Raw genomic sequence first — 16789 nt, 5'->3', positions numbered from 1 at the left:
GTTTAGATTGGACGTGAGGAAAAATGTCTTTACTGAAAGAGTGGTTAAACATTGGACCAGGCTGCCCAGGGAAGTGGTGGAGTCCCCATCCCTGGAGGTATTTAAAAGACGTGTAGATGAGGCGCTTAGGGTCATGGTTTAGTGGGCATGGTGGTGTTGGGTTGATGGTTGGACTCGGTGATCTTAGAGGTCTTTTCCAACCTTAATGATTCTATGATTCTATGATCATGTTTGTCTTCACAGCACAGGACAGCACCACCTTGCACACCCACATGCCACCATGCAGAGCCCTATGCCTGGCCCCTGAATGCAATAGAGCTACACCACCCTGCTGCCACTGTAGCCTCTGTTCTCATGGAGGTTTTGCTCTTTTTCTCCATTATTTGATGCAGACATACACATAGTTTCCAACACCTCAGTAATTAAGCTGTGTAAGCTACAAGTTTTCCAAAGGTGCAGAAAGACATACAGGTTGCTGTGCTCCATTTAGTGCTCTTGCGACAATACAGCATATTGTCCTGAAGCCTGACTTGTAGTAAGCTCAAAGCATTTTCCCTTTGCTCCCTAGAAAACTCTGAAGCATCAACAGAAATTCATGGCACAATATATTCATTCTGAAAAAATTTTTAGAGACCTGAGTAGACAAGAACATTCCCACCATAGTTTCCAATGACACAAAGAGTGGTAAAAGACATGCACTGATGTAGCAAGACTGACCTGTCTAGATAGGGTGTTCAAATAGACCCCCAGCTGCAAAACCAACTGTTCTTCATTCAACCTTATGTCATTTATCCCAAACCACTTAACAGAGAGGTGGAGGCAGCATTTTCATCACACAGTACTATTGCCAGTTATCTAAAATGGAGTGTTTCTTACCACAGTACTTGAATAATTGTCTCCACAGATTTCCAGTTGGTTTGGAGTTACCCACCCACCATGACCAGCAGTGGGGTAGTTGAGAAAGTAAACATCCTACTCTTATTTAAGTTTGCCCACTGTAAAGTGGAACTCTGCACAGGAAGCTGCTGTGGCTGCAAATTTGGCAGCACTGTCTGAACCCACTCTGCTTCTTCTATACAAATAAGCTTTTATTTCAAATGAGACTTCTACTTTGCATAAGCTTCATTTTATAATATCAGATATGTCCTAGGGCTATAAGTACCTAATTTATTTTTAGAACTGCTTTGTTTCTTTAATCAGTGGCTGATTTAACGTCTTAGCTGGTCTTTAAGAGCTCAACTGCGAGAGGAGAAGCTGCCTTGTCTTAGAACACTGGAAAAATGCATTAACAACCAAATTGGCTGCTGGCTGCACCGAATGCAGTACTTTGAGATTATCCTGGAGGATGCGTTTCCCCAAAAGGAGCAGCTCAACCAACTAGGGCATTCTGCAAAGCTGATTTGGACTAGATTTGGGTTTTACTGTAATCACTGGAAGACCTCAGGATGCCATATGGGGACTCACCCTTTCCTACTGGCCATTCATCTATAATACATTTCCGGAATGGTGAAGCAATTTCAAGGCTTACTGACAATAAGGAGAAAGAGCTTTACCTGGTTATCATCCACAGTGTATTTAAATTTTTTAGCAGAGGCTTTGGCAAGAGCTAGTGATGCTACATAACCAACCAGTGCTACTCCAAAAGCTTCAGTGACTACTTCAGGCAGGACGTTCATGGGTGGTGTTTTCGGTGATGGTAACCTATAAAAAATAAAGACAGTCCTTTTTGCAAAGCCTGGAACATTACCTCAATATACCTGCAATTCATGAAAATACAAGAGCAACAATCTTTGCATGCACAGCTGATTTTTTTTTAATACTTGGAAGGTGACATTTTTCAATATTTTACATTAATAACATCTGTGAAGAACTGCAGGAGAGAATTTGTACAGGAAGATGAAACAGTTTCAGATGGAGTATTCCATCTGTAAACTTCAATTTGAGAAATTATGAAGGGATCCTTATAAATTAGCTCCCCCACTGACAGATAAAATCAGCAACCATTCCCTAATTTTGTAATGCGCAATAAAAGAAACTCTACTGTATTTTAATTGTTTTTTTATAGTTGGCTTTCCTGTGAAGTTTAAACCTTTTAAACAATTTAGTATTCCTGTAGGTGATGGAGAGTATGGACATTTATCCCATCTAATGGAGACCTTCTAATGAGACTGCAATGAAATGCCTCAGTTAAGAATCGAATCACCCCAGATTGTCTCTGTACTCCACGAAAAGACTTCAGTCTCTCCAGAGCACAAATCACACCACCTAAGAGCCAAACCACACTCTGAAGGTTTCTAATGCTCTCCACTGACAAGGCAGTTAGTTAGATATTTCAGGTAAGTGCCTAAAACTACATAGGAATGATCCAGGCTTCTGCTTGTGTTTTTCAACACACAGAATCTTCTCCTGTGAGGTTAGACAGAAAATAAGCTCCTGATTAAAGCTGCACCAATTCAGTTTAGCTGTTCACAACACATATCGAAAGGGCACACTTAGCCCTGTTTAATCTCGGATACATAACATGTAATAGCATGCCCTAAATACCTAAAAACAATTTTCTTTCTCGGTGACTTCCCTTATTTTATTTCTATCAGTGCAAGCTGCACACATGCACTCATGCTGTCTTGGACTTGTACTTTGTGAAATTTAGGGAAACCCTGAAATTTCCAAAAGGAAGATTACACAACAGCTGTGCTATTCCTTACCAACCATTAGAGTCTGAACATTCTCGGACATCTAATCTAATTTCTCTTACCAGCTGATTATACTGAATGGTTTTTTTTTTCCTTCTCTTCAAGGTCATGGAGAAAAAAATATCAGTGTCTGTAGTCAGAATGCTCTTTTCTAGATTAAGCATACCTAAATCCTTTACATTTCCTCAGAAAGCACATTTTCTAAAATTACTATATAAGTGAGTGGAGAAGAATGAAGTGTAGTAATCTACAAGCCTTACCTCATTGCAAGTCCTTTCTGCTACAATAACCCAAGGCAACCCTCAAAAAGCAGATTGCAATAATCTTGTAGAGAGTGCTCTGTCCTCCTGTCATACATCCATCAGCCATCATCAGGTACTTAGTACCTACTTTTTATTCCATAAAGTAATGAAAAAGCTATGAAAATGTACAAGAAAGTCTGCATTTTTATGATGCTATCTGTACAGATATATACCTTGTTAACGTGGGGTTGAATTGTGAGAGAGTATTTGAGGAGGTTAGAAATGAACGTAACAGATTTTTGCCATTTCTTATTTCAGAAAACTACTTTGACCTCTTCAGAGATTGTTCTCAGAAGTAAACATATTTAAAAGCCACAAGCTAATAAAAACCACATTACCCTTCAGGAATATGTCCCACAACTTCTAGCCCATAGACGTATTCCATATCAGCATAGTAGCAGGCAACGGATGTAGCAATTATCTATTGATTCAACACAGAAAAAGATGTTATGTTTCTATTGCTTTTAGCTTCTCACATGGTCCCTATCATTGCCATACCTAAGCACATGACAGTGTTCATGCATTTATCCTTAGATCAATCCAGTAAGACAGGGAAATATTATTACGAAAACTTTCGCAAATGTGGAAGAGAGTCAAAAGAAACTAAGATCTGGACACAGTAATGAATTTAGAAAAGGTGGCTGAAGAAGGACTATGATGGAGTTTGGACGTTCTGTGTTAATGAAAGGGATCTGTACGAGTCTTTGTAAAGCCTCAGGAATCTTGCCAACAAGTGTCCAAACTGCCTCTATGCTACACGCGCCCCAGAGCACTGCCATTCACGTGAGCAGCTTAAAATAATTCATAATTTAGGTGCTCCTGAGTGGTCTGATTCAGCTGATGTTCTCTGAGCACATCTAATCCAGACTGGCAGTGTCGACTTCAGCACAAAACATAGCAGAAGATGTGGCTGCCTCTTATATTTATTTTCCTGCAGGTATAAATGTTGCTGAGGGAGTGGAAAGTTTGGCCCTGAGGAGGTTCAAACTCACTTCCCATACTTTTTATGACATGGACACACAAATCCCAATAGAACAGGCACAGGTTCCAGTCCGTGATCCTCAGTTTGCTGGCACATTTTATCCAGCATTGTTTAAAAGGCAACACAGAAACAGATCTTAGAGCAGGAACCAGAACCACACTACTTTCTCTTCCAGCATTTTGCCCAGGAAAAATTCCTCTTTTGTAAATAATTTTTTTCCAGCAAAAGAAGAGTAATTGTGATGATCCACTCTGAAAAGCACCTTCCCTTCATTTTTTTTTTTATTTTCTTTTGGAGGTCTAGAGAAATACAGAAATCTTCTGTCCTGGTGCTGGTTATCTGACTACAGCTTAATCCTTAAAGTAGGGATTTACGACGCAACAGCTAACTTCAATCTAGCGTATGCCATGTGAAAGGAAAACTGTAAGTAAAATTACAGAAAGCAATAGCTTAGGTATTTAACTTTGTTGCAGATAAATAACAAGCAACATCTAAGCCACAACTACCCAGCACAAGACTTGCCTTGAGTTACAATGTGCCTGTTACTTTTCATTTTCTGTTTCAAATTTCTTACACTTTAGCATTCTAGGCTTCATGTTCATGTGATTATGGAAAAAGTAGTAAACACGTGAAAAATATTATACAAATTGGGAATGTATGTCACTTCTTTCTTAATTATTTAACCAAACTATTTCCTGTTCTTACATTTACAATACAGCCATGAAAAGCTATCCATATTTAATAAGTGGCAGGTGTGGCTGTGGGTAACTATAGAAAACACAGTAAACTTCAGCAGACTAGTTGAACCACTGAAAGCTTTGTAAAGCAAAAAGTCTGGTGCTTGATTTTGTACTTACCAAAACTAGATCGATGGGAAGAACAACTTTAATGTTTCTCTGAAATTTCTCATTCAGTTCTTTAACAAGAACAAGCACCACAATGCTCAGCAAGGAGAGAAGTAAAGCCTCCAACTGAACTGATCTGATATTCTCAAATATGTAGGCATAAATCTACAGTGAATGGCAAATAACAATCACAGATCAAAAAATATATCATTTTGGGTTACATGCTATGGCATATTCTACACAACTTCAGACATCTCAAATAATCTGTGAGAGTTGAATCGATACTGCAGGAGCTGAGTCATCTGACAAACTCGCCAACAATTAAGATTTTGCAAGGAAGAAAATCGCCAATTTAATTATTTGCTAAAATACTATGGATTTTTCAAAACTCAAAAAAATGCAGTGAATATTTGTATATATGAATTTACAAGTTTCTATTGGTAGAAACAAGCAAGAAAATTCCAGTAAATGTGATACTTATCTTTTTCTTATTCAGTTTCATTAAATTCAGTGAGATAAATGTGTTGCACAAAAATGTTGAGAGAAACCTACACACACAAAGATTAATTTTCAGTGTCCATAGCTCATAGCATCCATCAACTCTAATAGTAAAAGTTACTTCTGAGGAAAAATTTTAAAAGACAGAAAGGAGGGGGAAAGAGAGGGAGAGAGAGGAAGATCCAAAACGGAAAGAAAAATGCAGTAGTGCCTGGATGGAAAGAGAAGCAACAGGAATTTTCCCAGAAGATCATCCTCTTGAGGGCATCCTCTCCGGTGCATGAGGGAATCCATCCAAAGACTTTTCCAGAGTAACTGTATAGCGTCAGCAGGGCACACTCAATCTCCCTGTTGGTTGCTCTTGCCCATTTACGCAAACAGTGCTCCATGGAGCATGCGTTGATCAGGTCCAGATGCTGCACACACTAATTAGCTGTCAAGCTTTGTGTACGTATGTTATTGGCTAGTTAAATAACTAATATTATCTACTAAGCCCTGTTTCTTTCCCTAGCATAAACTTATAAGTTAAAAGCTGCAAAGCAAGAGGTAAAAAGAGAGTAGGGGAAGCAGGGGTGATTCACACATCAGTGGCAAGTTCTTTCCAGGGGAAACTCTCCATGGCAAGGTGCGGGAATTACAGGTGCACGGGTGCGAGGGGTGAGGCATGCTGGACCATGAGGTTCAAAGTCCTGCCACAGCGGGCTCTGGGATGTTGGGGAATGGTTACATCACTGCACGTGAGAGGCAGACTGCAGTGTTAGAAGAGAAAGAGGAGACTGGAGCAGAGCTATGGGGAGCTGCAAATGGGAAGGCCACAGCTTTTCAAAGTTTAAGGTGTGGTGCAACATGCTGTAAAACACAGAACAATATAGTTGGGTCTATGATGAAGAAAGGAAATATGGTGCTGAATATAAGGAACATGTGGAATAGAAATACAGAACAGGAATAGAATGACCAATGGTGATGAGTAACAAGGATCTAATGAAGAATACAACGTTGTAAGTAACAGACTCAGATAAATGCAGTTGCCTTCACACCAGCACAGATGCCACAGTTACCAGTGAACTGTAATTTCAGTTCTACTCTGAATTTGAGGGTCCAGAAAATGAGGCATAAATCGGTATCATAACAGACTAACAGAAAGTAATGAAAAAATTCACAAGTTTACTGGAATGGTTAGAAGGGCTGAAGGAAGGTAGAGGAAACCTCTGTCCCACTAAACAGAGAAATAACCAGACGCCTATCACAAGTTATTTTCAGGCCTCATGAATAAAAGCTATAGTCTATTTCCTGGAGGAACAGAGAGGCATGAAAATAGATATAATACACATGCTTACTAAAGCTGCAGGGGAAAAAAACAAGGTAGGCTCAGTCCCTTGAATTCTGCATTTATATTCTTGGAATTATTGTGTAGCCTGAAATGTAAACCATATAGAGAACAGAAGTTAAAATCTAGGATGTAGATTTAGACTGCATCACAAGTAACTTCTTTTTAAACCACAGTATTAAGGATAATAAAATCAAGCAACTGAGGCTTGAAAAAATAATATTAAAAAAAAAAGGTGTTTTCTCTGGCAACAAATAAGATGACCACTAAACTAAATGAAAAGTGACACTTGTAGTTTTATCAAAATAATGATTAATTATTTTCTGCCCCAGAGAACCTATTCTCAAATACATGTATAATGCTAATAAGGTTTGACAGTTTGGAACTTAAATACATATATTTATACTGGGCAGGAAAAAGTACTAGAAAAATTATCTTAGGAAAGAACCCTGTTCTAGCAGAAAGGTGGTCAATATGATGATACTATTTTTTTCCACTATTCTGATTCTGTCACTCCTTGAAGAGATTATGCTCATTTTGAAGAATGAGTAAATTACAAAAAACTTCCAATTTTTCCTCTCTCACCCTAAGAATATTTTCATAAAAGGGGAAAAAAAATTAAAACACCTCTAAAAATGGTTGCAGAAAAAAAAAAAGACAAAAGGTAATTTTCCTCATAAAGAGGAAAATTTAGTCCAGGCCTTTGAAATTTAGCCCTTGGACTTTTGATTAAGGATGCGCAGTATAACCCAGTACAAACGTTTCTCAGAACCCAGGAAAACATTTTAAAATCAACTTGTTAAATAATATGATCTATACATGTCATAAATCTGAAGAATGGTAATGAAATCACAGTTTTTAACTACATATTGCCCCACTGTAATCAGACAATGTGGATTGTGTCTTGAGTGCCTTGGGACTAGTCTCTGTACCCATAATTTTCCAAGAATGCATTTTCAAGAGAGCACAGGACTTGGTGCAGTGCCCAAGCAGAAGCTGTGATTAATTAGGACGAAAGGAGGCAATCTGGAAAACTGTATTGCAAACTGTGCCCACAAACTCACCAAAGGCTGAGCTAGATCTAAGGTGAAGTGGTAAGAAAAGGGAAGAAATGGATTGATTCCTAATAGTTGAAGTCAAAGAGATGTGGGTTTATTTTGAAATGTGTCTATTGAAGTGTCAGCATTAGCTATCCGTGTTGATGGCGTTGAATTTAATTTTCCTAGACAAAGTGAGACATAAGGTTGGGTGAATAATTTTAATGAAGGATTACAAAGAAATATGCATAAGCTTTTAGAATTTGTCTTTCTTTACAAATTGACTAAAAAAGAAGCTTCCATTTAATTTTTAAAATATATAGCCAAATCTTGTAGACCTTTGTCATAGCTTTTTCAGACTTTGCAACAAACATTTTATATGAACTGCCTAGTGTATTCCTGAGTGTTGCTCTTCAAATCATACCCTTCAGTGTGTAGTCTACATCAGCCAATAAATGAAAAAGAATGGGACTACCAATGCTTCGTAGCTCGTACGAGTTCAGTAACACCAACAGCCCTATCCCCAAAGTGTCTGTAGTACACTGAAACAATTCTGGCAGTAATACATAAATATTAAATCGGGTATTACATCAGACTAAAGAGCTTCCACTGACTAGTCTGTTCCCAGGTAACCATTCTCCGAAAACCTAAAAACACCCATTTCACTATATGACCGGCAAAGCCAGGAGACCATTTCACAAACCACTCACAGGGTCTTCAGAAAAAAGGAGCATGTGGCTTTTAACATGAATGTGGTTAACATATACTATAGCTCTCTCTCTATACTATACAGCTTACATGTTATACTGTCCAGTCAGTTACTGTACTCATCTGAGGTGAAAGTGTAAATCCTAAATGTAAGCACCTAAAGCTCAAGCTTGTAATAGCACTGATATCGGATTCAAAAGAAATATTTGTAAATTTTTAATCACAAACATCATCATGAATTCAGTATTTCACATATTTTGATGATGCCCTTACTGAAATAATGTAGAAATTCTGTAGCAGAATTTAGTTTGATATTGCAGTGTACGAAGCAAATTCTTGTGTCATTATATAATTAACAAAATTTAAAAATACAGCAATAATATATTGAGCTGTTTACCTCTTGTTTTTCATTTTTATTGCTAGTTTTGTGTAAAAATTTTTATGGAAATGATCTGACAATATTATGAGGAATCAGTGAACGTTTTGGCAATTGATATAAATTTGCACATAAGTGAAAAAAGCAATATTCTAACTTTGCACACATATCTATACAGGCACTGAATGTCCCTATTCTCATGGGAAATTAACGGCTTTGAGTTCCACTATATTTTCACATACTTTCATAGGGTAATAATGAACATTGTAATGGTTTATACTCTAGAAAGAACATGTAATAATGAAATCCTCTGAGGTTTTTTTTTTTTATGTATGCATGAAACCCCAGAAGATTAGTTCTAAAATGAGTATAGAGGCTGAAGCAAAAAAAAAGAATTAAAGGAACACATTAGTTAAAATACTTAATAAAGTTTAACAGTAGATGACCTCATTGCATTTTCAAAAATGTTTCATTCTGATGTTTGTTAGACAAATGTAACATACTGTGGGGAAAAAAGTACAGGCAATTCTTGTGAACTGTATAGGGAACAAACTGGAAAAAAAAGGAACAAAAAAAGGCCTGATAGCAGGAACATGAAGGTTTTTTTGGCTAATTGCAGCACAACCACAAGGATTTTGCAACAAACTTGCAACACAACCACAAAAGATCCCGCTTTGCAAAGTAGGTTTGTTATGTTGCAGGAGTTCATTTTGCAGTGCTGCATTTTCTCAGAAACTTGTGGAAGGATAAATATATCTACACATGGATAAAGGGCAAATATAGATATGTTTTTCTGCTGTCAGATATTACGTAAAACTTGATGACACTTTTCTTGGCCCTTGTAAAAATTAGATCTCACACGTAGTCTTCCCTCACCATTTTTCTTCTTCACCTTCACCTTGCCTTTCCCATTTGTAAAATACCAATTGATGCTGCAATGTGCAGCTCTATTGCAGTATTACAAACCACGTAAAAGGAAAATGAAATTTAATAAATTACATAAACTATGTGTAAACACAAAAATCCCATAGGCTCAATGCCAGTGTAGTAGATTTGTTCTCCATATAAAAAGCTCATTTTTACATATTTAATCATGATCTCACTTGCTATAAAGAATCCATTTCACTAGCTTGCTTTACTTTCAACTCTCCTATCACACTTTATTAAACATTCTTATTCTTGCTTTGCCAACCCAAAGGCTGCCTGAGGCGAAGCAATCAGCTTTGTGAGTGGGAGGTGTTCTGGAGTGGAGAAAAAAAAAAATGTAAGCAAAAATACCAGTCTTTGGGTTTCAACGATTTGGAGTAAAGCACATGTCCGGATAGACATGCCAAATTTGCCTTTCACTTTCTAGTAACATGTGCATACTAACATATATCTAATTAGTATAATTTTCATATAAAACTACCATCACAGAAAAAAATGATTGTTAAAATCTAAATCTGGTGCTTCTGACTGAGATACTGGACCTTCTTAAAGCAACCCATAAGTCTGAACAGATACCAGAAACCTTTTAAAATACTTGTACGGTAAAATTGTCCCTTCTAAATGTGGAGACTTTTTTATTATTCTTTTAAGTTGTACAGAGGGTTTTTTGTCTGTTCATTTGTTTTCACACAATTCTACAGAGCAATTCAAAACCTTAAAAAAATCAGGAAAATTTTTCTTTGGAAAATGTGCAAAGGGCTTTGATTTCAAAAGTGAAGTGAAGGGCAAAGAACTTGTTTCAGATAGATTAAAAAATATGAGGGATAAGGGAACAGATTTCTTTCAAAGTATTTTAATGACATCATTTATGATATAATCAGCCCACCAATGTGGAAATATTTCTTTGTATCACTGCTGTTCTTTATTATTGCTCATAATGTATATTTTGATTATGTCTTGGCTGTGGTACTTAACACCAGTCATCTCTACAAGATGACAATATTCCTATATGTAAGTATAGTCTCCATGGAAACGCCATGAAAAAGAGGCTAGTCACATTTTATATTAAGAAGTATTTATGAAAAGGTTTTTAAAGACTTAAAAAATATTTTAATATATGATGAATCATTTGTAATAATCTCACAGGCCAACTGACTACTCAAAAAAATTGCTATGACACTTTTAGTTATGTCCCAACAAGATAAATTACTTGTGTTTATTATATGCCCCTAATTCTCATTAATAAATTGGTCCTGTAAAAAACTTACCAATGGATTATCCATATGAAATGTTATCAAATTTATAATACTGTGAAATAACATTCTAAAAAGCAACATCTCCTTACACAGAGTTCGCATTAACAAATTTCCCAAAATAATAGGAAAAAATAAAGAGCAGTGCAGTGCAAGAAAATATAGTCAGTGCTTTTAAATAAGGTGTCTTAATATAGTGGCTAACTAGATGAAGGCTCACTTCATCTGGTAATCAATTAATTTCTTGCTATCGGTGCAATGTAAATATCACTTCAGCAAGTAAATAAAGTTTTATTATGAGCAAAACATCATTCTGACAGATACCATTGTAATACTACTAATGCTGCTGCCAAGAGATTATGCTCACAGCACCTAAACTCAGGGTTTGCTGGAATAAGTTACTGTAAAGAATATGTTCTCATATCTTTTATGCAATAAGATTATACAACTTTGCCCTTTAAGGTTTCAGCCAACAATATCTACTTTCCAAAGGGAGTAACCATGATACTATATGAAAGGCTGTATACATTTTATAAAAATTACCTTAAAGCTGTACACTTGCTGTGTTTATGGCAAAGCATAAAGCAATAAGTAACATATCTAGGGTAATTTTTGCATAGGAGATCCACAAATCGTGGGTCATTTTCCTTTTGTCACAATGATGGTCAGGTTTCATTCAGCAAAATATGAAGAAAATACATTTAGAATGATATTTGGATATATCCCTCCCACATGCTGATCCAGAAAGAGTTAACCTTCCCTGTACAAGTGTGTAATTGCTTAGGATAATAAATGGAATTATTGATGCTGTAATACACATATTTTAAATTGATTACAGTATCCTTTCAAAATAAGACCCATTCCGGCTAATTCTTCGTCAAGTTTTCCTGATCTGGTCTTACAAACAGACCTAGCAAGGTGAAGGTTTTTGTATTACATCTTCTGTTCATTCACATGCATGCATAACAAATTTCTTACACTTATATATAGCCAAATAGTGCAGTTATTTAAGAAAATGTTAGCTAATGGAATAACCCATCTCTTTTACTGAACTCACATGAAAAAATCCCAGTGGTCCCGATATATACGGCATTTTCATTCCCAGCAGATATTTCACTTGTGAAGTCACAACGTGTGTAGCTGCTCCTGTTGTCATCGCACTTATCACTGGTTCTGTTAACAAGAAAGTGGCACTGCCCAACTGCAGCATAAACATCGCTACCTAAAAGGCAAAGGCATGAGTATCGGCAGTTATAATAAAATACAGCTTCCTGGTGGCAGGACAATGAGCCAGGGTCCTTTTAATAAACTGTAAGATCAATGAGATAAAGATAAAAAGCAAAAGTCCTTTGAAGGACAACTATAGCTGAAAATGGAACCCACTGAAGCTCTGTGGGTTTACCTGCATTATCTTACTCACATCACCAGTTTACCAGACTCTAACATTAGTTTAGTAACAAAAGCAGACTCAGAGAAACTGTCTTCACGCAATGCTTAGTACTCTCTCCCACTCAAATACGTGAGCACAATAAACACTATAAAAACATCAACTCAATAAAAATATCAACTCAACACAGCAACATGAAGTAAAGCAACTCAAAAGGTGAAGGTGGTGCTACAACTCATTCCTGCTTCACTGCTATTCAGCCTGAGTAAGCAAAAGGTTGTATCTTGGTCCATCTTACCGACTGCCAACTTGTCAATATCAGGATTCCCAAGTTAGTAATTTCAACAGCTACTAAATTTATTAGGTGCTAAAACTACAGAAATGAGTCTCATGGTGAGACCTCCATCATCCTGCGGAGCCCTGCCCTGCCCCAGGCTGCTGCATCATCAGATTTCCCTTCCCACGCAGTCACACAACTGCTTTGCTCCTCCGGCGGACCCTTAGCCTCCTGATATCCCACTGACCCTGCACCTACGGTTCAATATACCATAATATTTGGTGCTCTCATGCTACAATATCATAATATCAAATACGTCAAGTATCACCAGTCCACTACCTCTAGTTACATCATCCTCATACGCTGAGGTTTCTGGTTTTGCAGGTATTCAGGTAAGGGAGCAACAGTAGCTGCTTCAGATGACGGAGGATATAAAAATACTTATCTCTTTACAGAGAAACAGGGATGTTTATACGGTTATGTGTTCTGTATGGACAAACTTTATAAACTTATAGTAAAAGTAAAGTATTTTAAAGACCTTTAAAATCTACTTCCTGTGCATTTGAGAAATACTTGAACTAACTTAAAGTAGAACATGTGTATACAATCAGGCAATTTAAAACAGAAAGAAAAATTCAACATCCAATTTCACAAACACAATCCCATATACAAACTGGACTTCTCTGCTAGAAAAAAAGAATAGACTTTGGCTCAGCTATATTTGACCTTGAAGATTATTTCAGCTTTGTTGCTACTTTTACAGAAGGTATTTCAGAGTACAGGCATATAATGAAAGAATAATATTCCTCTCTAATTCAGGAATCTGGACTACAGCTGAATCTACAACCATTGTGGATACTTTGTAGGAATATAGGACAAATACCCAAAGTATTATTGTGTACTACTGTGTTTTCTCCCCTTATCCCAGACTGCAATCACTCTTTTCCTCTGAAGAATGAGATTTGACAGCTCTTAATTCTTTGAACAAGGTTGTTACATACCTACAGATGCTACTGTGGTTAGCATAACACTTAATCCTTTTCTGATCCATATTAAGATATTAAGTTACATTTAAATTATCTCCCCTTACAATGAGTTCTGCAGATTCATTAGATAAAAAAGCAGTTTCTTACTTCCATAATCTTTTGCATTTGCTATTCTTCTGCCTGAAAAGTTACATGCTCTTGGCACAGAGTTGCTTGTTACAATACTTTCTAAGAGGATTATTTTGTGTTTACCATACTAAATATCATCCTTTTGGAATATATCACAGCCTCCTTTGCTTTATTTTGTTTTTTTTCTGAAGCTAAAAGAATCATTTCCAAATGTTATCACTCTTTACGCCTGAATACCATTTATTTTTTCACCATGAATCTCACCTGTGTACAGTGAGCTACGAGTATAATAGCACAAAAGAAACAAAAATACCAAAGTGAGTGGCTTTTAATTTACCACAAAACCCTCTAGTGAGTGATTTCCTCTTCCATCTGAGAGACTAAATTTGAGATTTTTGTTTCTATTTCCCACTAATAACATGTGGATGGCTCTGTACTACAAACAATCAGAACATTGATTGCCATTCAAGATTGGACCCCAAAAATGATAATTACTGTTATATCCTCAGTAAGTAGTAATTTAGTTAGTGAGGCCTAAAACCGATAATTACTAACTTCAGATATTTTGTTTAGCTGTTTGTTCTCACAGTGTGCCTATTCATATATTTAAAACATTGTTCACAGTAGCAAAGTTCAATAAGAATTAAATTCTCCCTTCCACAGTGAATTTTTGTTTGTTTTCTAAGATCAGTTTGTATTGTATGGATGTGAAATTTCTAACCGTGTAATAGCTTAGTTTCCAGACAATGAGATGGATGTTTATTTAGCTGTGGAATCAAAACCACAGAGACAATTCTGTGAACTACATAATACCACAGAGAAGTATTAGTTAATACTAGCATTTCAGGGAAAGTTATTAGGGTGAATTACAGGGAAATGGTGTCATGATTGCACAACTTAGCAACTTCAGCACCACTCTCATATTTACTTTTTCTTTTTACTTTAATTTTTTTACTTTAAATCTTCAGCATTTTAGGGGGATGCTTCACAGGTAGTAACTAAAAGGTCACATTTCAAACATACTTTTTGTTGTTTGTTTATAACCGTGGGTTATGTAAAATACATCCAAACCATGAGTATGGTTTCAGGTAGACAATTTCTGTAGCCACTCAGTTAAACAAGCAGCAGCCTATGCTTGGTCCCACGTCTGTAACTGCAGAAGGTAGTTCAGGACTTCCAGAAACAAAGGCATGCTTCATCAGTGTGTACATCCTACTCTTTGCTTACATTATAGTTAAATAAATGTAATGTGCATCCATATATCTTCCACGCTGAAGATCTAATAATGAAGCAACCAGAACAGAATACATCTGGGGAGGAGGGTGTAATTTTCAGCATACGCTGGTATGGGAAACTCCTGCTGTCCTTGCAACATGAGTAGTGTACAGAAACTGCTTAGATCAAGACGGGGCAAAGAGTTGTTTTGACACAAGCCTCCCAAATCTAGTTGCATGTGAGTTGTCTTGACAGACATACTTAAAATTTTTAGCATTTATACAGGCCCAGATCAACTCTCCAGTTAACCCTCCGCGCTGGGCAACAGGTATATAGCTTGGCTGCTTTTTGGATAAACACCATTTGAAACTAAGCTGAGCTGACAGCACACAATTGCATCACATTGCATTACATCATAAAATCTTTCACTCACTAAGCAATAGCCAAAATGTAGAAAATTCAATATTCTTAAAGAAATGTCTAATAAACTACTTTATCTTCGCTGTGTTTGTGATACTCATTTTTGCAGGTTTCCCATCTTATTTTCGAATATATTGTATGATTTTTCTTTCTTCTTGATGCAGACAAACTCCAGGCAAAACTGACAGTGAACTGTCAGAACAGCAAAAACTGAAATTCAAAAAAATGCCAAAGGCAAATAGCTTTCTCTTTTCATTATTTGTACTAAACTGGGCTTTTCTTAAACTGTAAAAGGAACAAAATTTTCACATATTTTAGGATTGTCTCCAGAATTTTTCATTTTTCCAAATTTAGTTCTTAGGGGATGAAGGAATATTTCAGAGAGAGAACAATCACAGTAACAAACATGGTTTGAAAGGCACATGGCTCTAGTTTCTTTGTGCAACTTTTTCAGGACATCACACCATGTAAAAAGGCTCATTAAGACGTAACTTTCTTGAGATAAATTTTGCTTTCACCAGGTATACATTCTTGATTAAATTAATGTGAATGAAGTCAGGAGCTATCAGAGAAAGGAAAAAAAACCACAGGAGAAAGTGAGGGAAAGCAGCCTTGAGTTAATGCGCAGTAAAGGAGAAAAGATCATGGAAACAAGCTATAAAACCAAGTGATTAGACAGAAGTGGTGGAATGTGGGATTTCTAAAAAAAAAATATAGGAAAAAAAAAGTTCAAAATGGAAGAAAGATAATGCAAACGGAACCTTTTCTTGCAGCTGTCTTTACTGCTCCATAATTTTACTCTGACAAGTAGAAGAGAATGGGGATTTATCCAGGAGAAGAGGAAGGAGTAATTGCAAAAAGCAAAGGCCTCTATGTTCATTAATTCAAGCCCTTTTGGTTCTTGTCCACTTGCAATACTTTCTTCCCATGACAACGCGCTCAGTTTATTATTGTTAAAATTCCACTCTCACTGTGTAGTCAATCTCACTTTATGGCCAGTAAAAATTTTTATCACATAACGGCTCTTTGGAAATCACTAATCTTGAACTTTTTGCCTACAGCAATTGAAAGGCTGATATCATGTTACCTGCTGCTTGAATTCGGTTTTGGAGAATGAATTTTAAACCCCTCAAAATACCATGTTCTGGAAGGTGCGGCTTTTTTTCACCATTAAACCGAACAAAAAGTGATGGGACTCTTTCTGATCATTTGCTGCATGGGCTAAGAATCATAGAATCATAGAATCATTGAGGTTTGAAAAGACCTCTAAGATCATCGAGTCCAATCGTCGACCCAACACCACCATGCCCACTAAACCATGTCCCTAAGTGCCTCATCTACTCGTCTTTTAAATACCTCCAGGGATGGGGACTCAACCACTTCCCTGGGCAGCCTGGTCCAATGTTTAACCACTCTTTCAGTAAAGA

The 16789-nt window shown here is 36.7% G+C and overlaps 1 protein-coding gene across 1 annotated transcript in view; it reads right to left on the bottom strand.

The window, feature by feature from the left end:
* The window catches only part of SLC26A7 (solute carrier family 26 member 7), a 77181-nt gene that overhangs the window by 34526 nt on the left and 25866 nt on the right, over window positions 1–16789 (bottom strand). The window contains exons 4-7 of the mRNA XM_019471065.1: window positions 12006–12170; window positions 4835–4987; window positions 3334–3416; window positions 1554–1701 (exon numbers count right to left, since the gene is read on the bottom strand). Of these exons, the coding sequence (XP_019326610.1) occupies window positions 1554–1701; window positions 3334–3416; window positions 4835–4987; window positions 12006–12170 (549 nt within the window). The remainder of the gene's footprint in view (window positions 1–1553; window positions 1702–3333; window positions 3417–4834; window positions 4988–12005; window positions 12171–16789) is intronic.

The sequence above is a fragment of the Aptenodytes forsteri genome, unplaced genomic scaffold (genome assembly GCF_000699145.1).
Source record: "Aptenodytes forsteri isolate BGI_AS27 unplaced genomic scaffold, ASM69914v1 Scaffold208, whole genome shotgun sequence".
Taxonomy (NCBI): Eukaryota; Metazoa; Chordata; class Aves; order Sphenisciformes; family Spheniscidae; genus Aptenodytes; species Aptenodytes forsteri.
Note: the sequence above shows the minus strand (reverse complement) of the source record. Positions and strands in the feature narration are given on the sequence as shown.